A 23153-nucleotide genomic window follows, 5' to 3' on the forward strand; every position below is an offset into this window, starting at 1 on the left:
TTTGACCCTTCACAGAAAAAGCTTGCTGACCCTGGTGATAGGAATAAAACCACTCATCATAGCCATAAAAACCATTAAATGCCTAGAAATGAAACTTACTACCCATGGGCAGTGTATATAAAAGAAAATTAGGGAGTTCCGCTTTTAGTAGTGGATGAGTAGTTCATAGATGACTCGCCTTCTTGGACATGATAACTGTAAACTTTAGCCAAAATATACATTTTTTTACAAAACTACCTGAAGCCTTTAGAAAGTGATGAAAAGTGAAGATCTGGAAGGAAAATCTTCACTGGGAAAAAGAGATAACATCGGAGCGATTCCTTTACTTACAGCTGTGAGTCCAAAGCCACAAGCCCATCAGCAACGTGCAACCAAAACTCAACAAAGAAAAACATTCACATCTTACTTGTTTGAGGAACAAGGAGACAAGTCTGGGGTGGCCACAGCAGCTGGAAACTACAAGGGAACATACCAGAAATGAGAGGGACAGAGAGAAGGAGCCCTGAATCCTACGTGTGACCTCAGCCAAGTCCTTGGCTGATGTGTGGACTAGTCACGTGTAGGGTAGACGTCGAGCCACCGAGCGGACTCTAGAAGAGGAATTGAAGAATCGAGCTGCGGCCCACCCACCACAGAGGAGAGAGAGCCTGAGATTTGGAGCCACCCAAGTTCCTACCTCCTACAACAAAAGAGTTAACCTTTCCCTAAAGACTCTAAAAGAAACTCACTCCACAACAAATGATCACGATGTCTAGCAGACAATGAAGAATGAGTAGACACATGAAGAAACAGGAAATGCATCTTCCTGAGTGGACGGGCGGACGGGCGGGTGGACGGGTGGATGAAGGCATTAACAGACAGATGGATGACATATATGAGTGGTACAATCACAGTACACAGCAAAACGTTAACGGTAGCATTTAGGCGATAGGTATGTGAATATTGATGCGTTTGAACTGTGGTGTTGGAGAAGACTCTTCAGAGTCACTGGGACTGCAAGGAGATCCAACCAGTCCATTCTAAAGGAGATCAGCCCTGGGTGTTCTTTGGAAGAAATGATGCTAAAGCTGAAACTCCAATACTTTGGCCACCTCATGCGAAGAGCTGACTCATTGGAAAAGACTCTGATGCTGGGAGGGATTGGGGGCAGGAGGAGAAGGGGACGACTGAGGATGAGATGGCTGGATGGCATCACCAATTTGATGGACATGAGTTTGAGTGAACTCCGGGAGTTGGTGGCAGACAAGGAGGCCTGGCGTGCTGCGATTCATGGGGTCGCAAAGAGTCGGACACGACTGAGCGACTGAACTGAACTGAACAGAACTGATGTGAATATTCACTGTACAATTTCTTACATTTTTTGTATGCTTAAAATTTCTCAAAATAAAATGTTGAGAAAAACAGATTTTAAAAACCTTGAAGTGTTTAAAGATTTCTGAATCTTTAAAAAAAGATTTGGAAGACCTTTATGGGGAAACCTGTGAAATTATTGAAAGATATTAAAGAAGACCTAAATAAACGGAGAGATTTGTTCTTACTTTGGGCTATCCCAATTATTGAAAAGATGCCAAATATCGCCAACATAATTCTGATTTTTCAAAAAGCCCAGAAGGCTCCTTGGTACAATTTGACAAAAGAGTTTAAAATTTAGATGCAATGCAACAGGCCAGGAGCGGTCAAGACTTTCTTGAGAAACCAGGTGGGAAGGCTTGCCCGGTCAGAGCCCAACATCTACGTATAAACCTAGAGTGACTAAGATGATAGCGACAGACAGACCAGTGGCACGCAGACCAAGAGCCCCCAAAACACACATACGGACGCTTGATGTCCTGTGACCAATGACACTGCAAGTCAGTAGGGAAGAGAGCTTTTCAATAAGTTTTCAAACACATTTTCAATAAGTGGTGTTCAGATAATGATTACCCAGAGGAAGAAAAGCTAAAATGGGCCCTTACATTAAGATCACACACAAGGCAATTCCAGGAGATTAGGCCCTAAGTCTTTAATCTTAGGTCCTCCCCGGTGGCTCAGCTGGTAAAGGGTTTGCCTGCAATGCGGGAGACCTGGGTTTGACCCTTGGGTTGGGAAGATCTCCTGGAGAAGGGAAAGGCTACCCACTCCAGTATTCTGGCCTGAAGAATTCCATCATGGGGTTGCAAAGAGTCAGACAGGACTGAGTGACTTTCACTTTCAAAGACCTAAGTATGAGGCAAGAACATAAAAGCTTTCAGAGAATAACCAGAAGGCTATTTGGGTGATTTCAAAGCAGGGGATGATTTCTAAAATTTACCTACATTAGAAGAGTTGAAATGGCAACCTAAAAACTGGAAGAAGATATTTTTAACATGTGTCTACTAGAAGTGCTAACATCTAAAATACTAACAGACACCTGCAGATCAATAAGAAAAAGACAGACAACCCAAAGCAACAAGTTGCCAATACAAGCAAACCAAAGCCGGAGGTGTTTCCAGGCTGGGCCTCCCCCCGTCACACATGGTGAAGTAGGCTTTCAGGAGTCCCTGACGTGTAGGGAATTCCCTGGTGGCCCAGAAGTTAGGACTCCAAACTTTCACTGCCGAGGAACTGGATGCAAGCCCTGATGGGGAGCCAAGATCTTGCAAGCAGCGAAGTGCAGCACTGTCCTCCCCCAAAAAATTAGTTAAGAAAAAAAAGCGTTGCCCTGCTCAGTGTTGTGTGGCAGCCTGGATGGGAGGAGGAGGGTCTGGGGGAGAACGGATACATGTGTATGTACCCGAGTCCCTTCCTTTTCACCTGAAACTACAACATTGTTAATCTGCTATTCCCCAGGACAAAATAAAAAATTTAAATAAAGTTTGGGGGGAAAAAAAAGAAACTGCAAAACAAAGAGTTCCTTAAATTTATGCATTTACTTTTAATTTGATTTTTAATTTATTTTTTTAATTCATTGATCTATTTTTGACTGCACTGGGTCTCCGTTGTGGCACACAGCCTCTCCCTTGCTGCGCGTGATCTCTGGGTCTTTCTCTAGTTGCAGCAAGTAGGGGCTACTCCTTTAGGTAGCCTCTCTTGTTGGCTCTAGCACGCCAGGTCAGTAGCCGTGGCCCCACAGCATGTGGGATCTTAGCTCCGGGATCAGGGATCCAGCTTGTGTCCGCAGCATTGGTAGGCAACCTCTTAACCACTGGATGGGTACCAGGGAAGTCCCTTCCTGACATTTAAATGCAAACAGTTTTGAAAGCCCCTGGGCATCAGGCACTGAGGTGTGTGCTGATGGACAAAAAGATGGAGACATCTTGATCTCCATCCTCAGCATCCCACATCACAATGGGCAAGGCCAGTGGGTAAGGTAGGCAGAAAGGCAGACACTGCCAAAAGTATATCCTTAGCGCTTCATGAAGATACAGTTCTTTCTGTTGTTGTTTCGTCAGAGGAAGGAGAAATTCCCTTCAATGACTGGAAGAAGAGAGAACCAAAGAAAGCATCCCCGGAAGGTGATCTTGTCAAGCCCTTGGAGGACGAGTCACACTGAAAGACGAGGCGGGATGAGGAGGGAATGAAGACTGCAGGGCCGGCTTTGTCTGCCCAGTGGAGTTCCCTCCAGAAGACGAAGTAAGCCAATGGCTTTACCCGTGTCAAGCCTTTGGCCAATCCCTTATGGAGAGGGTAGAACCACTGACATGAGGTGCGGCCCGATTTCCACGGACTTTCTTGAAAAGTACGTTCTCAGTGGTTCCATCAAGCCTTTGGCCAACCCCTCATCAAGAGGGGTGAACCACTGACATGCACTGCGGTCTGATACCCACGGACTTTCTTGGCAAGTACGTTCTCATCGGTTCCGAATCTCTCCGTGGTTCTTGGGCACGGCCACGTAGCGCAGCTTCCGGAGTAAGGGCGGCCTCTGCAGCATCCGCTCGTCCCACAGGTACTCGGGGGACAGCACCTTGCTGGGCTTGTGCGACAGCAGGTACCGGTTCAGGTGGCTCTCATCGTGCCACACGGCCTCGATGCCCTGGGCCTGGTCGGCCGTCATGGCCTGGTGACAGGCCGTGGTGAGCCAGTAAACCTCAGGGACCGACCCCCCAAAAAAGCCTCCCGCGTAGTAGAAGTCACCCTCGTCTCTCGGGATGTAGGCTCGAGACAGGGGCCGGCGCTCATAGGTGAAGGACTGGCGGTCGGCGGCGTAGAACCCGGGGTGCAGGGTCCCGAAGAGCGGCGCCAGGATCTCCACGCCCACGTGGTCGCTGAACTTCATGTCCACGTCCAGGCACACCAGGTAGTCCACCTCGTGGAGGAAGCGCTGCCGCGAGAAGTTGCTGATCATCTCCATCCGATGCATGGAAATGTCCTGCCAGCGTCTGTAGCTCCCGACGTGGAGGACCACCACCTGCCTCCCGGCCCGGAGGGCGATCTGGGGCACATCCGCCGGCCGGTCGGTGAAGACGTAGTAGGTGACCTTGTGTCCCACCATGAAGTACTTCTCCGCCGTCTCCAGGAAGAGCCGCAGGAAGACCACGTATCTAAATCCAACAGGAAGGAGAGGGTGGGTGTTAGAATCAAACAGCCGGCAGAAGAGTCCCCTTGGGCAAAAACAGTTTGTGAAACCTTAGCCATACTTTGAGGATGTTATGCGAAGTGAAATAAGCCAACCACAAAAAGTCAAGTACTGTGTGATTCCACGTGGATAAGGTGCCTTAGACACAGAAATAGAAGGGTGGTTGCCAGACACTGAGGGAGTGGGGAACCAGCAGCGAGTGTTTAATCGGCACAGAAATTTTAGTTTTGCAAGATGAGAACCGTTCTGGCGGCGGTACCACATCTTCAGTGTGTACACTGAAATGTGTGCTGAAGTGTACACTTAAAAATAGTTAAGCTGGTAAATCTTATATTATGTGCATTTTGTGAGTTGTGTGTGTTCAGTGGTGCCATGACTCTTTTCGACCCCATGGACTGTAGCCCACCAGGTTTCTCTGTCCATGAAATTTTCCAGGTGAGAATACTGGAGTGGGTTGCCATTTCCTCCTCCAAGGGATCTTCCCAATGCAGGGATCGAACTCGAGTCCTCAAGGCTCCTGCATTGATAAGCGGATTCTCTGCCACTGCATCGCTGGGAAAGCCCTACATGGCTTTTACCAAAATTAAAAATCTGAAACAAAACCATCGCCATTCCACTAGCTAAACATTACAGTAACAGACCCTGACTGGCTAGTGAGAGGAGGGGTTCAGATTATTTGGTGTTGAGCAAATGTTCCCAACCATAAGATATTTGATTAATCCATAAGTTTGGCAAAAATTCAAATGATTGATAGTATCCAAATGATGGCTGTCTCCCAGCTCAGGACCATCCAATGGCTTCTTGTCTTTTTTTTTAATTGAGGTATAGTTGATTTACAATATTATATTAGTTTCAGGAGTACAAAATAGTCATCCCAAATTTATATAGATTATACTCCTTTTAAAGGTATTGTAAAATATTGGCTATAAAATTGGATCATAAAGAAGGCTCAGCACCGAAGAACTGATGCTTTTGAATTGTGGTGTTGGAGAAGATTCTTGAGTCTTTGGGCTCCTTGGGCTGCAAGGAGATCAAACCAATCAATCCTAAAGGAAATCAACTCTGAATGTTCATTGGAAGGACTGAAGCTGAAGCTCCAATACTTTGGCCACCTGATACGAAGAGCTGACTCACTGGAAAAGACCCTGATGCTGGGAAAGACTGAAGGCAGGAGGAGAAGGGGACGACCGAGGATGAGATGGTTGGATGGCATCACCGACTTGATGGACATGAGTATGAGCAAGCTCTAGGAGACAGTGAAGGACAGGGAAGCCTGGTGTGCTGCAGTCCACGGGGTCACAAAGAGTCGGGCAAGACTTAGCAACCGAACAACAACATTCCCTGTGGTGTTCAATGTAAATAAAGCAAACAAATGAATCTAAGACAAGAGACAGACTCACAGATACACACAACAGGCTGGTGCTCACCAGTGGGGAGAGTGGGGAGGGGAGGCGACGCAGGGGTGGGGGGCCAAGAGCTACCGACTGCTGGGTATAGAATAAGTGGCTTCTGGGACTTCCCTGGTGGTCCAGTGGGTAGAAATCCTCCTTCCAATGAAGGGCCCACGGGTTTGATCCCTGCCTGCAGAGCTAAGATTCCACATGCCACTCAGCCCGAGCACTCTGGAGCCCACCTACCAAAGCAAGGAGCGTGCGTGCCACAACTCGGACCTGACACAGCCAAACAAATAGATATTTTCAAAAAAAATGCCATTGGGCTTTTAAAAAATAAATAAAATAAATGGCTTCTTGTCTTAAAAAAAAAAAAAAAAGGAATCAAGATCCTGCAATGGTCTACCAGGCCCTACGAGATCTGCTCTGCCTTTGTCTTCTCTCTCCTCCGTCAGGGCAGGCCAGCTCCTTGATGTTCCTGACGCACACCATCCATCCTCCCCCAGGCCTCTGCACCTTCTTCCGCCTGGAACCCTTCCCCTGCGGTGTTCACCCTAGAGGGGCGTCCCATCCTCTGACTCATGCCCAGCCTGGACACGCCCCAGAGCTTCTGGCACTTACCCCAGTGCAACCAGATGTGAAAGCCCGGCAGGCGGTGCACTTGAACATGTCCATCTGACCACGTGCCAATTACAGCTCAATAAGAAGGACAAGGAGGGGAAATTACTCAGCCACAAAGAGGATCACATCTGAGTCAGTTCTAATGAGGTGGAGGGGAGAACAGCATAAAGATGGCGGAGGAATAGGACGGGAAGACCACTTTCTCCCTCACAAATTCCTCAAAAGAACATTTCAACCCCGAGCAAACTCCACAAAACAACTTCTGTAGGCTGGCAGAGGTCATCAGGCAACCAGAAAAGCAGAACATTGTCTTCAAAAACAGGTAGGAAAAAATATAAAAGACGAAAAAGGAGACAAAGGAGGTGGGGAGGGAGCTCCGTCCTGGGAAGGGAATTTTAAGAAGAGAGGTTTCCAAACACCAGGAAACACTCTCCCTGCCGAGTCTGTGGTGAGTCTTGGAAACACAGAGGGCAACATAACAGGAAGGAAAAATAAAGAAATAATTAAAACCAAGAGATTACAAGCCCAACAGTAACTCCCCCAGCGGAAAAGCAGCACAGACGCCTGCATCCGCCACTGGGAAGTGGGGGCAGGGCAGGGACGCGCGGGAGGCGCGGGCTGCAGTGCTTTGTAAGAATCGGGCAGGAACGCCCCACGCGCAACCAGAACGATCTAACTTGCGCTAGCAAACCAGACTGTGGGATAGCTACCGCACGAAAAGCTCGAACATAAGACACCGCCAGGACCGAGCACAGAACAAAGGACGGAACGGAAAAAGCCGCTGCAGACCATCCCCCGCCGGCGACAGGCAGCCAGAGCCATAAGGACTGGAAAGGGGCAATTGCGGACCCGGAGAGACTTTCCTTACCTAACTGCAAGCAGGCCTCTTTGCTAAGACTTCTGGGGGTGCTGGACAGTCACAATCTGCCTCACGGGGGACGCCAGCGGTCCACCCAGAAAGCTGAGCAGCAGCGGCAGAAAAGGTGACACGCCGCGGCGATCGCGCTCGCCAAACTCCTGAGCTACTCGGACCTGGGAAGGGCACAAAGCGCAGTTCCAGCCGAATCTGTGCCTCTGAGGGCGGCCTGAGCGCCGAACCTGAGCGGCTTGGACTGGGGAAGTGCACGCAGCCTAGGGCCGGCCTCAGATGGTTCCCGGCTGAGCATCGTAGAGCCGGAGCGGTTTGTGCACCGCGAGAAGAGACAGGTCAAGCGGGGCTGAGACACTGTGCACACGACAGTGCTATTTGTTTGCAGCATCCCCCCTCCCCACAGCGCCACTGAACTAGTGAGCCTAAAAAACCAGCAAACAGAAGAAGTTAAACAGAGGGAACCACCTTGGAAGTGATCCCACACGGCCCACAACATCAGAGAAGGGCCAGATATATTTTTACTATTTTTAAAATCATTCTTTTTTTTTTTCTTCTTCTTTTTTTTTTTCTAACTTTTTTTTTGTTAAGTCTTCTATTTCTCCTCTAAATTTTATTTCTATAACCTACTATTACTATTTGAAAAAAAAAAAGACTCTTTTTTTTTTTAAGGCAAACACCATATATAGCCTTCGGATGGTTGTTGGTGGTTTTTTGTTTTTTTTGTTTGTTTGTTTCTTTTAATAATTCTTTTTTTTTTTCTTTCTTCCTTTATCCTTCTGCTTCTTTTCTTTAATATTGTATTTTTGAAAATCCAACCTCTACTCTAGATTTTTAATCTTTGCTCTTCGGTTTTTGTTGTCAATTTTGTACATTTAAAAACCCAAATTTCACTACCCAACTTTACCTGAGAGCGAGATTACAGGCTTGACCACTCTCTCCTCCTTTGGACTCTCCTTTTTCTCCACCAGGTGGCCTCTGTCTCTTTTCTCCCCCTTCTCCTCTCTATCCAACTCTGTGAATCTCTGTGTGTTCCAGACGGTGGAGAACACCTAAGGAACTGGTTATTGGCAGGATCTGTCTCTCTCCTTCTCATTCCTCTCTCTTATCCTCCTGGCCACCTCTGTCTACTTCCTCCCTCTCCTCTTCCCTGTATAACTCCGTAAATACCTCTGAGCGGTCCAGACTATGGAGCGCACATAAGGAAGTGACTACTGGCTAGCTTGCTCTCTCCTCTTTTGATCTCACCGCATCTCATTCCAGTTACCTCTAACTACCCCCTCCCTCTTCTCTTCTCCTTGTAACTCAGTGAACCTCTCTGAGTGTCCCTCAATGTGGAGAAACTTTTCATCTGTAACCTAGATGTTTTATCATCGGTGCTGTATAGATGGAGAAGTCTAGAGGCTACTGTAAAAATAAAACTGAAGACCAGAAGCAGGAGGGTTAAATCCAAAGCCTGAAAACATTAGAGAACTCTTGAATTCAGGGAACATTAAGCAATGGGAGCTCATCAAATGCCTCCATACCTACACTGAAACCAAGCTCCACCCAAGGGCCAACAAGTTCCAAAACAAGACATACCACTCAAATTCTCCAGCAACACAGGAACACTCCCCTGAGCTTCAATATACAGGCAGCTCAAAATTATTCCAAAGCCCTTGACGTCTCATAACCCATTACTGGTCGCTCCACTGCACTCCAGAGAGAAGAAACCCAGCTCCACCCACCAGAACGCCAACACAAGCCTCCCTAACCAGGAAACCTTGACAAGCCACTGATAGAACCCCACCCACAGTGAGGAAGCTCCTAATGAGGTGGAGGAACCTAGAGCCTATTTTACAGAGTGAAGCAAGTCAGAAAGAGAAAGAGAGATATCATGTTCTAACGCATATATACAGAATCTAGAAAAATGGTGCTGAAGACTTTATTTACAGGACAGCAGTGGAGAAACAGACAGGGAATAGACTTATGGACAAGGGGAGAGGGTGAGATGTACGGAGAGAGTAACGTGGAAACTTACATTACCATATGGAAACTAGAGAGCCAACGGGAATTTGCTCTCTACGTCTCAGGAAAGTCAAACGGGCTCTGTGTCAACCTAGAGGGGTGTGGGATGGGAGGGAGATGGGAGGGAGGTTCAAAAGGGAGGGGAGAGATGTATTCCTATGGCTGATTCGTGTTGAGGTTTCAAAGAAAACAACAAAATTCTGTAAAGCAATTATCCTTCAAGTAAAAAATAAATAAAAATAAAATAAATAAAAAGGAGCAAATAAACATGAAAACAAATTACTCTCTATCCCCTTGCCCAAACTTAGTTAGTTTTTAGAGCTCATATTGCCATCTGACATATTTTTTTACACTCACACAGTCTTCTTTTTTAAAATATGTATGTATATGGTTGCTCAAGGTCTTAGAGGCAGCAGTCAGGATATTCACCACCTCATGCTGGCTCTTAGCTGCAGCATGTGGGAAAACTGAATGTTGGCACACAGAAAAAGGAAAACAGCCCTCCGTCTTACATGCTCAGAAAGATGAACTTGAAATGGATTGAAGACTGATGTGTAAGACCGAGACCATAAGATACTTATTTGAAAACAGTGGGGAGCTCTTGCACGTGGATCTTTGCAGTGACTTATCGGGCATGACACCTAAACCACAAGTAACAGGAAATAAAGGCGCGCCGCTACAGCAAACTGAAAAGCTTCCGCATGGCAAGAGAAACGATCCACAGAGTGACAAGGCGACCTGCAAGCGGGGAGAAGGTCGCTGCAAACAGCTGGCCCCCCAGGGTGACAGACTGGGGTAACGGAGCACCAGCGTCTGGGCTGTGGTGGGGTTAACCCCCTGGCACAGTGGCTGGTACTGGAAATGGTGAAGTGAGCTGCCCGTCTCTAAAAGGTGGACAGTAACCTCTGGGGTGATGCCTCTCAGCTGTGGGACTGCTATTTTGAGCAGGGGTTCCCAGATGACGCTAGTGGCCAAGAACCTGCCTGCCGATGCAGGAGAAATAAGGGACAGGGGCTTGATCCCTGGGTCAGGAAGATTCCCCTGGAGGAGGAAATGGCAACCCACTCCAGTGTCCTTGCCTGGAGAATCCCATGGACAGAGGAGCCTGGGGGGCTACCGTCCAGAGAGTCAGGAACAGCTGGACGCCACTGAAGTGAGTTAGCTCACACGCACGCACGTCGCTGTGTGCTATCACAGCACACACACACACACATATACATATATATGACTGCCTAGTGACCCCGCACAACCCAGCCCTCGCGCACCTGTACCCAAAGTCACTGCTGCCCCTGCACGCTCACCCACCCTGTGAGCTGAGCACCCTGTCCCGGAAAACAGAGCGCAGTGCTGCCCAGCAGCTCAGGCCAGCTCCCTGGCTCACCCTGGGTGAGCGTCCGTCACTTACTTTTTGATGGCGAACACGGTCAGCCCAATGGTGGTGTCTCTGAATTGCGCATCCAAGATGGCAGAGTCGAAGGTCCCGTCCCAGATGATGGGAGCAAACCAGGGGGTCATGACCAGCACGTCCACTCTCCTGGGGAGAAGACTCACAGCACGTGAGAGCAGGTCACAGGGATGTGGGCCACAGAGAAGGATTTGTCCAAAGCTGCAGAGCTGGGAGCAGACAGGACTCCGGACTCCCAACCCAATGCTTTTGGCAGCATAAGCTCAGCACTGAGGACGCAACACTCTCATCCCTTCATTGCCCTAACTCTGCGCACCTCCTGAGCACCAGCCCTGCGCTAGGCCCCCTGAGACATCCTTTTGTGAGGCCCCGTTTCCAGGAGGAGCACAGTCTCGAGGGAGGGCAAGCACTAAGCCCTCTCTCAGCACATGAGAACTTTGCCATAACAAGAAATAGACATTTGGTCTCTGCCACAGCCCTCCCTTTACCTGGCACTAGGCTTCTAGGACCCTTGGGCGGTCCTGGATTGTAGGAGCATCTTTTGCTCTGATGAGATGACTCCGGGTGGGCTTGGGGGCAGTTCAGGATAGGGGCTGGCCACCAGAAAGACCAAGCCAGGACTGGAAACTTGGAACTTAGGACCTTGTGCCTCACATCCCTTCCCAAGCTCAACATTCAGAAAGCTAAGATCACGGCGTCTGGTCCCATCACTTCACAGCAAATAGATGGAGAAACGGTGGAAACAGTGACAGACTTTATTTTGGGGGGCTCCAAAATCACTGCAGATGGTGACTGCAGCCATGAAATTAAAAGACGCTTACTCCTTGGAAGGAACGTTATGACCAACCCGGACAGCATATTCGAAAGCAGGGTCATTACTTTGCCAACAGAGGTCCGTCTAGTCAAGGCTATGGTTTTTCCAGTGGTCATGTATGGATGTGAGAGTTGGGCCATAAAGAAAGCTGAGCGCTAAAGAAATGATGCCTTTGAACTGTGGTGTTGGAGAAGACTCTTGAGAGTCCCTTGGACTGCAAGGAGATCAAACTAGTCCATCCTAAAGGAAATCAGTCCTGAATATTCATTGGAAGGACTGATGTTGAAGCTGAAACTCCAATACTTTGGCCACCTGATGCAAAGAACTGACTCACTGGAAAAGACCCTGAGGCTGAGAAAGAGTGAAGGTGGAAGGTGAAGGAGACGACAGAGGATGAGATGGTTGGATGGCATCACCAACTCGATGGACGTGAATTTGAGTAAACTCCGGGAGTTAGTGGTGGACAGGAAGGCCTGGCATGCTGCAGTCCATGGGGTCGCAAAGAGCTGGACACGACTGAGCGACTGCACTGCACTGAACTGATAATCCCTTCCTCCTGGGAAGGGAGAGGGGTTGGAGGTCAAGTTAACAATCAATCACGCCAGTGAGATGAAGCCTCCATAAATAGCCTTTAACTGTGGAGTTCAGAGTGCTTCCAGGTTGGTGGATGCAGGAAGGGGCTGGCGGGGAGGTGCTCCGGGGAGGGCTTAGGCGCCCGTCCCTTCCCCATCCGGCCCTATTTACCTCTTCATCCGACAGTCTCTGGGCTGCATGCTTTATAACAAGGCAAGAGTCTAGTAAGTAAAGTCTCTTTGAGTTCTGGGAGCATCCCAGCAAACCATCCAACCCAAGGAGCGGGTGGTGAGAAATGATTTATAGCCCGTCGGCCAAAAGCTCAGCTGACACTCTGGAACGTGCGACAAGGGTCTGAGTGGGGGCAGGCCGCGAGGCTGACCGTCCACCTGCGGCGTCTGTGCAGACTGCAGGGAGCGTCAGAATCACCTGGGTGGTAACCCCCACGCTTGCTGTGAGTAGACAGAACAAGGTTTTCTTTCAGAGACAGAGCTGAGTTTCAAGCCCCCTCCCCTCGCAGGGGCTCTTCGTGTCCTGTGGTCTCTGCCCCTTCTCCGTTCTCCAGCCGGCAAGGACCCCTTTCACCTTCCCCTGACTCTTATTTCACAAGTGTTCTCTCGTTCATCACCCTGCCAGGATCCACCAAAAAAGCTCATGCCAACCTGCCCCTCCAGATGTGTGCTGACCCCCGGAAATGTATGCCACTAAAAACTGTCTGGGAGTCACAGAAAAGTAAAAGGAACCAGGCAAAATGACTGTTCATATGATAGACTTTGTGCAACCCAACATATCCAGAATAGTATCATTTCAGTATGTAATTGATGTATTGACAATGCTGCGTTAGTTTCGAGTGTACAGCAAAGTGGTTCAGGTACACATCTATACCTGTGTATTCTTTTTCATGTTCTTTTCCCATATAGGATATGACAAGATATTGAGTAGAGCCCCTGGGCTATTCAGTGGGTCCTGTTGTCCACCTGTGTTATATACAGTGGTGTGCCTAGGTTAATCCCCACTCCTAGCACACTTTTCATGGACTGAGTGTTTGGAGCCCACTGGGCACCTCACGCTGACAGCCCAGCTCATCCTGGAGCAGTCCTGTCTCAAGCGTTCAAGGCCACACGTGGCTGGCGGCTCTGGAAGTTCAAGGAGGTGTGTATGTGGGTTTCAGAAATGACAGTGAGTGCCTCCAGGTCCCCTGGCAGGGATGTGGCAGGATGTGACAGAGGCCACTCAGCTTGCATCCTGACCTGTCTCTCTCCAGCCGAGGGGTGTCGGGAGCCGCGTTAGGCATTACTGACAAAATGGAGGCACGGCCCTAAACCCCCTCCCTTTGTTCCATAGGCACGGACCCGGAATGAAGGAGTTAGGCTTTGTGATTCTGACTTGTTTTTTCCTTTCCTTGGCTGAGTTGACTGAAGAGAATATTAAGGTGCTTATTGTTTTTGAGAGGAGCATGAGAAGGCATAAAGCCTTCTGCAGCTGTGCTCAAAGAATAATTCATAAAGTTAATCACTGACATTTGTTCAAGGACTTTTACAAAAGATTGTTCCAGGGTGAGCACGCAGGCCGCAGCTTGAGGCCATGGGAGGGATTGCTATCTGAAGCCCATTTGTGAGAAAAATGTTTATGGCACAGGAGTTTGTTGAATTTAGGGCTTAGGAATAATTAAAATAGTTAGAAGCTAAAGATTTAAGGATTGCTATAATGTTAGCATATTCTACTATAGCTTATAGAAATTAGGGACTTTAGAGATATTATTAGCTAGAAGCCCTTTCTAAGAAATAGTGAGCTTAGGATACTAGGGGCAAACAGGACTTAGAAAGATAAGAACTAAACTGAGGAATGTGGTGTGCAGCCCAGACATTAGCATGAGTTATAGCGTATTCACAAGGACACGTGAGAAGAAGTAGATAAGAGAATCGCTGAGGAAGGAACTCCTTTTGAGGGGCAACAATGATTTTTTGAGAAAAATAAATCTGGGTCAATGGGAACTAAAAATATCAAATCTCTGACCTAATGCTTTTGTAAAAGTATAAAAGAAAATCATAAGCTTGAAATAAACAGGCAGTCCAAGAAAAATGAGAGGCTGCCTCAGTTTCTCGCCAAAACCGCTCACCCCTTCAGGTTGAATGCCTGGCTGCTGGAGCTGGACTCCGGCAGAGGGGCCTCAAGCAACCTCCTTCACTTCTCTGAGCCTCAGTTTCCTTGCCCATAAAACAGGGCTGATGAAAGCGGGTCTCTGGGTGACTTCCTGTCCCGAAGCTCGGGGATCTAGTGCCTCGGTGACAGGCTGCTGGCACTCTCTCGGGCAGTGGAAGCAGGAGGTATGGGCACAGGCAAGGAGGCCCGGATTAGGAGACAGACACTTGTATGTGAAGGCAAGCTGGAACTATCAGCCCTCAGACACTGATGCTCATGGAAAGGCCTCAGGGATAACCCAACCCAGACTCCAACTTCCTTCCCCAAGAAGAAACAAGAGAAGATTCCATGCCTGGTGTGGACCTCTGCACAGCTTCTGGTGACCGCAAATTAGAGGCACCTTCCATCGGTCCTTCAATGTGTACCAAACCCACTGAAAATTAGCCCAGCCTCCCATAGCACAGACAGAAAGGAAAGGAAAAGGGCAAAGGAAAGACTGGAACCAGGGAGTGAAGTGAGAGAAAGGCAACCATAAGGTAGGTGGTGGCAGGGAACCCACCGGTCGCAGCCACGGCAGAAACTCCGTCTACTTAGGAGGGCTTGAGCAGCTGAGCCTTGGGGTAAAGCAACCTGCGGACAAGACATGCGTGTGAGCAGACACTCACATCACCAACGCCAGAGCTGCCAGGGGCCTTTTCCTGGTTCAGTAGGCAGCTCTGCCAGGAGGCGGCACTCAGCCACAGGGGCTTCCTTCCTTCCATCCTCATCTTCCTTCATCCAGCCACCTCCCACCCCTCCCCCAGCCAAGGGGTGTCAGGGGCTTCCCTAGGGATAAACAGACAGATAAACTAATGGGGTGGAAATGTGAGAATGGGCTAGGAGGCTCTTCCCCGTCTAACGCTCAGCTGAGGTTAGAGACTCTCCTGCGGTCTAACTCGTTATGAGGAAGGTCTTGGTGTCCTGCTTTATTCAGGAGTGGGAAGCACAGGGGTGGCCTCTCCCATCCGTCCACCGGCTGCATCCCGTCTGGAGCCACCTCACCGCCCCCCTCTGCTCTCCTGCTGGCTCCTTCACCCTCCATACCCTCCCTGGCAACCCTGTCAGTTTTCAACAGAGCTGAGGGCTTAGAAGCTACAGCTAGTCTACCCTGGGTAAGACCGCTGAGCTGGGACAGCCAGGAGGCCGAGGTCACGGGGGGCTCATCTGTGACCCCACCATCTGACGCCGGCTCCCCCTGCTCCCATTCTTTTCTGCCCCTCGTTAGCCTCCTCCCAGCTTCCCTTGCTCCTTCCCTCCTGATAAATCTCACAATTAGACTCAAAGGGGATGTGAGGGGGACAGTGGAGCGGGGAGACAGCAAGTTGACTTGCCCAGACACTGCCCAAAGACGTGGTCTACAGTACCTGGGTACCTCGGGTATCCTGCAGGTGTCCAAGTGGCCGTCACCTTCACTGAGGGAGGAAAACAGAGCGCTCAGAGCTGATGGCGCTGGGAGAAGCACTGCTGTGCAGCCCGGCCAGGCTCCTGAGGGCCATCACGTCGCAGCCCCTACTGAGGAGGGCTCCGCATGGCTGCAGAGCTCGGCCGTGTGGGCAGGTGAGGGGACCGGGGGCGGGAAGCAGAGCGAAGACACCTCGGACACGATGGCGGTGTCTGGGTGCCTGAGTCTGCCCGAAGCGATGCCACGCCAGATGGTGACAAACCAGCCTGGGGAGAGTCCCGCTCCGCGGGGGGTGGGGAGCCACGGGCCCCAGGTCGGCCCTGCGATCCGAAGGGAAGCTCGGGCGACGGCCCCGTCAGCCCTGGGAGCCCCGCTGCCGCCCTACCTGGACTCCTTCTTCTCCAGCAGCAGCCGCTGCAGAACCACGCCATTTTCACCCTGGCTGCAGAGGGAACAGGCTCCCAGTCACTTCAGGAAAAAGGACCGCCTTGATAACTAAGCGCCCCTTCAAGAGGGGAGGGCGCTAACCAGGCAAAGGCTAGGCTTACATCCCCTTCCCACAGCCCGGCCCTCCCTGCCAGCCCCGCCCCTTTGCACCAGCTCCGCCCCTCTCTACCGGCCCCGCCCTCTTCACCAGCCCCGCCCTCTCCACCGGCCCAGTCCCTCTCCAGCAACCCCGTCCCTTACCACCAGCCCCACCCTCCCCAACCCGCCCCTCTCCGCCAGCCTCGCCCCTCCCTACCAGCCCCGCCCCTCCCCACCAACCCAGTCCCTCTCCAGCAACCCCGACCCGTTCCACCAACCCCGTCCTCATCAGCCCCGCCCCTCACACCAGTCCCTCCTAACCAGCCCTGCCCCTCCCCACCAGCCCCGCCCTCTCTATCAGCCCCGTCCCTTCCCACCAGTCCTGCCCCTCCCTGCCAGCCCCGCCCTCCCCACAAACCCCGCCCCTCCCATCAGCCTATCCCCTCACCAGCCCCGCCCCTTCTTACCAGCCCTGCCCTCCTCACCAGCCCCGCCCCTCACCAGCCCCGCCCCTTCCCCCGGCCTGTCCCTTCCCCACCGATGAAGCTTGGAGGGGAGGGGCCCGGCTGTTCCAGTCCTGAAGACCAAGCAAAGTCTCTCCGGCTGCTGCCAAGGCTCGGGAATGCCAACTTTTGTGGATAAAAAGGAAGAGGTGAAAGTCATTACCTCAAAGGCAGGCTCTCCCGTTGGCCTTGCAGGTGGTGGGCCTCAAGGCTGCTGAGACAGAAAAGCCCGGTCAGCTCAACCCATTCATCCACCCTTCTACCCAGCAAGGATTTGCTGGGCCCCAAGGCCTGAACAGAGGAGGGAGCTGGGCTGGACTTGACTTGGAAGTCCTGCCTTGCGGGCTATTGCAGGAGGCTGGTCAGGAGTGCTCAGCTTATCTGTTGTCGGTCAGCCAGAGACCGACAATCGCGGAAGAATTAGCTCTGGGAGGAAAAATGAGCCTTTTCCCGTCTGGGTGCTAATGGGGTCAGAGGGCGCCCTGTCACGGACTGGCTACTGGGGATGGCCTTACATGGAATCAACACTGGTCACTGGACTATAAAGAAAGCTGAGCACTGAAGAATTGATGCTTTTGAACTGTGGTGTTGGAGAAGACTCTTGAGAGTCCCTCAGACTGCAAGGAGATCCAACCAGTCCATTCTAAAGGAGATCAGTCCTGGGTGTTCATTGGAAGGACTGATGCTGAAGCTGGAGCTCCAATACTTTGGCCACCTGATGTGAAAAGACCCTGATGCTGGGAGGGATTGGGGGCAGGCGGACAAGGGGACGACAGAGGATGAGATGGTTGGATGGCATTACCGACTCAATGGACATGGGTTTGGGTAGATTCCGGCAGTTGGTGATGGACAGGGAGGCCTGGCATGCTGCGGTTCATGGGGTCGCAAAGCGTTGGACACGACTGAGCGACTGAACTGAACACTGGTCACTGCTCGTCCCCAAACCTGGGCCTGGAGCTGCTGCCAGCCATGAAGGGGTTCTCTCCACCAGAAAACAGGATTATGTCTTTGTAGTGTTTTAGGTTTGAGAAAACATGGTAGGGAGAGGAACTCGGAATCAGCCAGGAACTGAGTGCCTCTTTCATTATAAGGACCTCCAATTCACTGCATATTCTATTTTTATTTCTGTTATAGATCTTTCTAGAAGCCACCACCTTGACTCCAAAGACCCATCCATTACCTTTGAGACTCTTCTGTCTGTCTTCTGGGGATCAGGTTGAACACGTTGCTGGGGGGACAAAAGAGTGTAGAGTTGAGTCATCACCAGACAGAGGAGAGCGGACAGGCTGTGGTTTTGAGGCTGACACTTCAACACAGCATTCTGACCATTTGGTCTCTGGCTCCTGAGAAAATAGGTGTGAGGCCCGAGTGGAGCCAATGGGACATCTCACGTGGGTGGAAGGAGAGAATGGCGTGCACAGGCAGATCCCCCAGGCGGTGCCCTAATCCCCCCTTCCCCCATTCCACCCTACTTTAACCCCATGTCATCACCCCAACTAATAACTTGAGAAATATCAACAACCTCAGATATGCAGATGACACCACCCTTATGGCAGAAAGATAAGAACTAGAGAGCCTCTTGATGAAAGAGGAGAATGAAAAAGCTGGCTTAAAACTCAACATTCATAAAATGAAGATTATAGCATCCAGCCCCATCACTTCATAGCAAGTTGATGGGGGAAACAATGGAAATAGTGAGAGATTTTATTTTCTTGGGCTCCAAAATCACTGCAGTTGGTGACTGCAGCCATGAAATTAAAAGACCCTTGCTCCCTGGAAGAAAAGCTATGACAAACCTAGACACCATATTCAAAAGCAGAGACGGTACTTTGCCAACAAAGGTCCGTCTATTCAAAGCTATGGTTTTTTCAAGTAGTCGTGTATGGATTTGAGAGTTGGACCGTAAAGAAAGCCAAGTGCTGAAGAATGGATGCTTTTTAACTGTGGTAATGGAGAAGAATTCTGAGAGTCCCTTGGACTGGAAGGAGACCAAACCAGTCCATCCGAAGGAAATCAGTCCTGAATATTCTTAGGAAGGAATGGTGCTGAAGCTGAAGCTCCAATACTTTGGCCACCTGATGCAAAGAACTGACTCACTGGAAAAGACCCTGATGCTGGAAAAGATTGAAGGCGGGAGGAGAAGGGGATGACAGGATGAGATGGTTGGTGTTGGGACCTGACCTGAGCCATGGCAGGCTCGACAGGCCACACTAGGCCTAAGCCTCAGGTTCTTGTAAGCATGAGTCATAATTCTGGGAAGCCCCACCAAGGTCCCCGATGACACCAAGGTCCCCCCCGATGATGCCAAGGTTAAGTCAATCACCACGATGACCCAAGGTTAAGTCAATCACCACGATGACACAAGGTTGAGTCAATCACCACACACCAACTACACTATTGCTGAGACAAAAGACCGCCCGTATATAAGCAACTGTGATTCAGAGCTCGGGGCTCTCATCAAGATTCCACTGTGCTGGATGAGACCTGGGCCCTAGCTCGAGCTAGCAATAAACCCCTTCATGCTTTTGCTTTGCTGTGGACGTCTTATTCTCTCAGTTTTGGGGACTTGGACACTGGGCATAACAGTTGGATGGCATCACCGACTCGACAGACTTGAGTCTGAGCAAGCTCCAGGAGTTGGTGATGGACAGGGAAGCCTGGAGTGCTGCAGTCCATGGGGTCGCAAAGAGTTGGATGCGACTGAGTGACTGAACTGAACTGAATAGCTTGTAAGTATTAGCTTGTAATAGCTTGCTTATGGCCTTGCTCTCTGTGGCTAAGGGATCCAGCATCAGAATCATCTGGGGAATTGTTTTTAGAGGCAAATCCAGACTTCCTGAATCCATACCTGAGCAAGTTAGGAGGGGTGTGTGTGTGCGGAGGGGGTGTGTATGTGTGGCAATCTCCATTTTTAACAGGTTCCCTAAGTGGTCTGCGTACACTCTAAAGTTGAGAGCCAGCCTCCTCTCTGTTTTACAGCAACCCTGCCACATAGAGCGCCACACAGCATGTGGGGATCTTAGTTCCGTAACCAGGGCTTGAACCTGCACCCCTTGTACTGGAAGTATGGAGTCTTAAGCACTGGAGTGCCAGGGACGTCCCTGGGAGCTTTTGAAGCTTGCTGGAAAGTGTTCATATTCAAACCAGGATGGAATTTTAAGTTATATGCAAGCAAAAAATGTAAAAATTCTACGGCCATAAAAAATTATGAAAGGAATCTCTGAGGCAAAGTCCAGTCTTTTAAAAACTTTGCTCTAGAAGAAAACGTATTTCAGAAGCCGGACGGCTCTTCAGTCAGGCAGCATCAGTGCAGGCGCTCAGCTGTGTCCGACCCTTTGTGACCCCATGGACTGCAGAACGCCAGGCCTCCCTGTCCATCACCAGCTCCCGGAGTTTACTCAAACTCATGTCCATTGAGTCAGTGATGCCATCCAACCATCTCATCCTCTGTCGGCCCCTTCTCCTCCTGCCTTCAATCTTTCCCAGCATCAGGGTCTTTTCTAGTGAGTTAGTTCTTCACATCAGGTGGCCAAAGTATTGGAGTTTCAGTTTCAGCATCAGTCCTTCCAGTGAATATTCAGGACTGATTTCTTTTAGGATGGACTGGTTGGATCTCCTTGCAGTCCAAGGGACTCTCAAGAGTCTTCTCCACACCACAGTTCAAGATGACTCTTTTGGATGTCAATATTTATCAGGTTTGTTTTTTCTTTTTTTTAAAAAAAAGACAAGATAAAACCTGACAAAAATGAGGGTGTGGGGAGAAGATGAAATGAAATCTAAACACAAGATTAGCTTCTCCGATGACTCAGCAGACAAAGAATCCACTTGCAATGCAGGAGGCCCAGGAGACTTGGGTTTGACCCCTCCCCTGGAGGAGGAAATGGCAGCCCATTCCAGTACTCTTGCCTGGGAAATCCCATGGACAGAGGAGCCGGGCAGGCTACAGTCCATGGGGTCACCAGGAGTCAGACAGGACTGAACAGAAACAGGAATCATATAGAAGAGGAGGCTGCCAGAGGGAGAATCCCGAAAAGGCTGCGTTAGATAAAGAAGAGCACTCCAGCGGTTAGGACTCGGACCTTCCACTAAAGGGGCTTGAGCTCAGTCCCTTGTCGGGGAAATAAGATCCTGCGTGCTGCGCAGTTTGGCCAAAAACAACAAAAGAGAAGAGAGGTCAGACCCCAGACTCAACAGGCCGCCAGACCTGGGCACTGTTTGGAAATCGGGGGAGTCCAGAGGGGATGAGCGGTTTCAGAGCTGAGTCACAGCGGGAAGCTGCGAGACATGGCCACCGTGTCTCCAAACTCCTGAAGGCACAACCCAGAATGTGCCACATGCCCTCAGGGCTCCCTGGGGTCCTTGTGTTATCAGGAAGAATATCTTTATGCAATTCCAGCAGGTGTTCTGGATGGGGAAACAGTGGAAACAGTGACTGGCTTTATTTTGGGGGGCTCCAAAATCACTGCAGATGGTGAGTGCAGCCATGAAATTAAAAGACGCTTACTCCTTGGAAGAAGTTATGAGCAACCTAGACAGCATATTAAAAAACAGAGACATTACTTTGTCAACAAAGATCTGCCTAGTCAAGGCTATGGTTTTTCCAGTAGTCATGTATGGATGTGAGAGTTGGACTATAAAGAAAGCTGAGTGCTAAAGAATTGATGCTCTTGAACCGCGGTGTTGGAGAAGCCTCTTGAGACTCCCTTGGACTGCAAGGAGATCCAACCAGTCCCTCCTAAAGGAGATCAGTCCTGGGTGTTTATTGGAAGGACTGTGTTGAAGCTGAAACTCCAATACTTTGGCCACCTGATGCGAAGAGCTGACTCAGGTGAAAAGACCCTGATGTTGGGAAATATTGAAGGCAGAAGGAGAAGGGGATGACAGAGGATGAGATGGTTGAATGGCATCACCGACTCGAGGGACATGGGTTTGGGTGGACTCCGGGAGTTGGTGATGGACAGGGAGGCCTGGTGTGCTGTGCTTCATAAAGTCGCAGAGAGTCGGACACAACTGAGCCGCTGAACTGAGCACTTGTTCTAAGGATCAAATATGCGGACAGGCTGCTTGCAGAGAACTGAGCGCTCCTGCTGGGGAAGATCAGAGGAGGCTTGGTCACCTGCCAGTCACGCTGCGGGACCAGCATGGCCCCAAGACCGACAGCATGGCAGAGGCGGCTCTGAGATGGAGATGGGCGCCCAGGGGAGTGCCGCAGCAATTCAGGAGGGGCCCTGTGCATGCCAACAGCCCCCATGCAAGGAATGTCGCACACTTCCCGACTCTGCACCAGATGTGTATGTGATGAGCTCGCTTTGTTGCTCAGACAAGACTTGCTCCAGGTAGCCCCAGTAAGTCCAGTGCTGGCAGACCGAGGAGGGGTGGCATCCCTCCCAGGAGCGCCAGGACATCCTGTGCCCACTCCTGTGACAGCCGGTCGGCCGTAACTGCCTGGCACCTGTCTACTCCTAACAGACCTGACATCCTTCAGAACCGGGAGCCATCCCATGGACACTGGCATCCTGGTGCCCTCCAAACCACCAGGCTCAAAGCAGGCGCTCAGTAAATGCTCACGGAGGTAAACATGCAGGCCTGTCCCACTGCACGCGCGCTCCACTTTCCAAAGCCTGCCATCCCTACGCCATCAGCCCTGAGACTCGATGCTCATCCCAGAGGACACCTTCCCTGAGGGACCTGGCAACCTGGGTTTGGAGTCTGGTGGACAGGCTGGCACCCTGGCCTTGCCACTTCCTACCTTATGACCTTGGTCTCATTCCTTAACCTCTGGAGCCTCCTCCTTGGGGTATAAAATGGGAATAGTAATGCCTGTCTTGGGCTTTCCTGGTGGCTCAGTGGTAAAGAATCCGCCTGCCAGGGCAGGAGACTCGGGTTCGATCCCTGGGTCAGGAAGATCCCCTGGAGAAGGGAATGGCGACCCACTCTAGTATTCTTGTGTGGGAAAGCCCATGGACTGGGGAGCCTTGTGGGCTATAGTCCACAGGGTCACAAAAGCATTGGACATGACCGAGTGACTAAACAGCAGCAATCATGGTTATCTTACAGGCTGTGGAGAGTCCAGAACGCCCATCATGCATTCTCCTCAAGGCATCACACAGAATGAACACCCCATAAATGGAGGTTCTTTCTAACACGTTTCTTTGCAAAAGTCATCAGTGAGAAAGTGTATATAGCTCTAACAACTAACAACTAAATACCTATGCAATCTGCAGTCTGAGATAGTAAATAAACATTCGGCACCTCCAAATGAGTCTGGGGGTAAATTTACCCTCTTGTGGAATAAGAACCGGAGTACTGAAAAAGTATTGCCTAGCTTC

At 50.4% G+C, this 23153-nt stretch overlaps 1 protein-coding gene across 1 annotated transcript in view; it reads right to left on the reverse strand.

The window, feature by feature from the left end:
* Nucleotides 1-3100: 3100 nt before the first annotated feature.
* Nucleotides 3101-23153, reverse strand: part of ABO (ABO, alpha 1-3-N-acetylgalactosaminyltransferase and alpha 1-3-galactosyltransferase) — a 33400-nt gene continuing 13347 nt past the window's right edge. Inside the window, exons 4-9 of the mRNA XM_052648294.1 lie at nt 18005-18052; nt 16988-17038; nt 15759-15806; nt 14962-14985; nt 10827-10967; nt 3101-4499 (exon numbers count right to left, since the gene is read on the reverse strand). Coding sequence (XP_052504254.1) covers nt 3809-4499; nt 10827-10967; nt 14962-14985; nt 15759-15806; nt 16988-17038; nt 18005-18052 — 1003 coding nt within the window. The 3' untranslated portion in view covers nt 3101-3808. The remainder of the gene's footprint in view (nt 4500-10826; nt 10968-14961; nt 14986-15758; nt 15807-16987; nt 17039-18004; nt 18053-23153) is intronic.

Source organism: Budorcas taxicolor, chromosome 11 (genome assembly GCF_023091745.1).
Source record: "Budorcas taxicolor isolate Tak-1 chromosome 11, Takin1.1, whole genome shotgun sequence".
NCBI lineage: Eukaryota > Metazoa > Chordata > Mammalia > Artiodactyla > Bovidae > Budorcas > Budorcas taxicolor.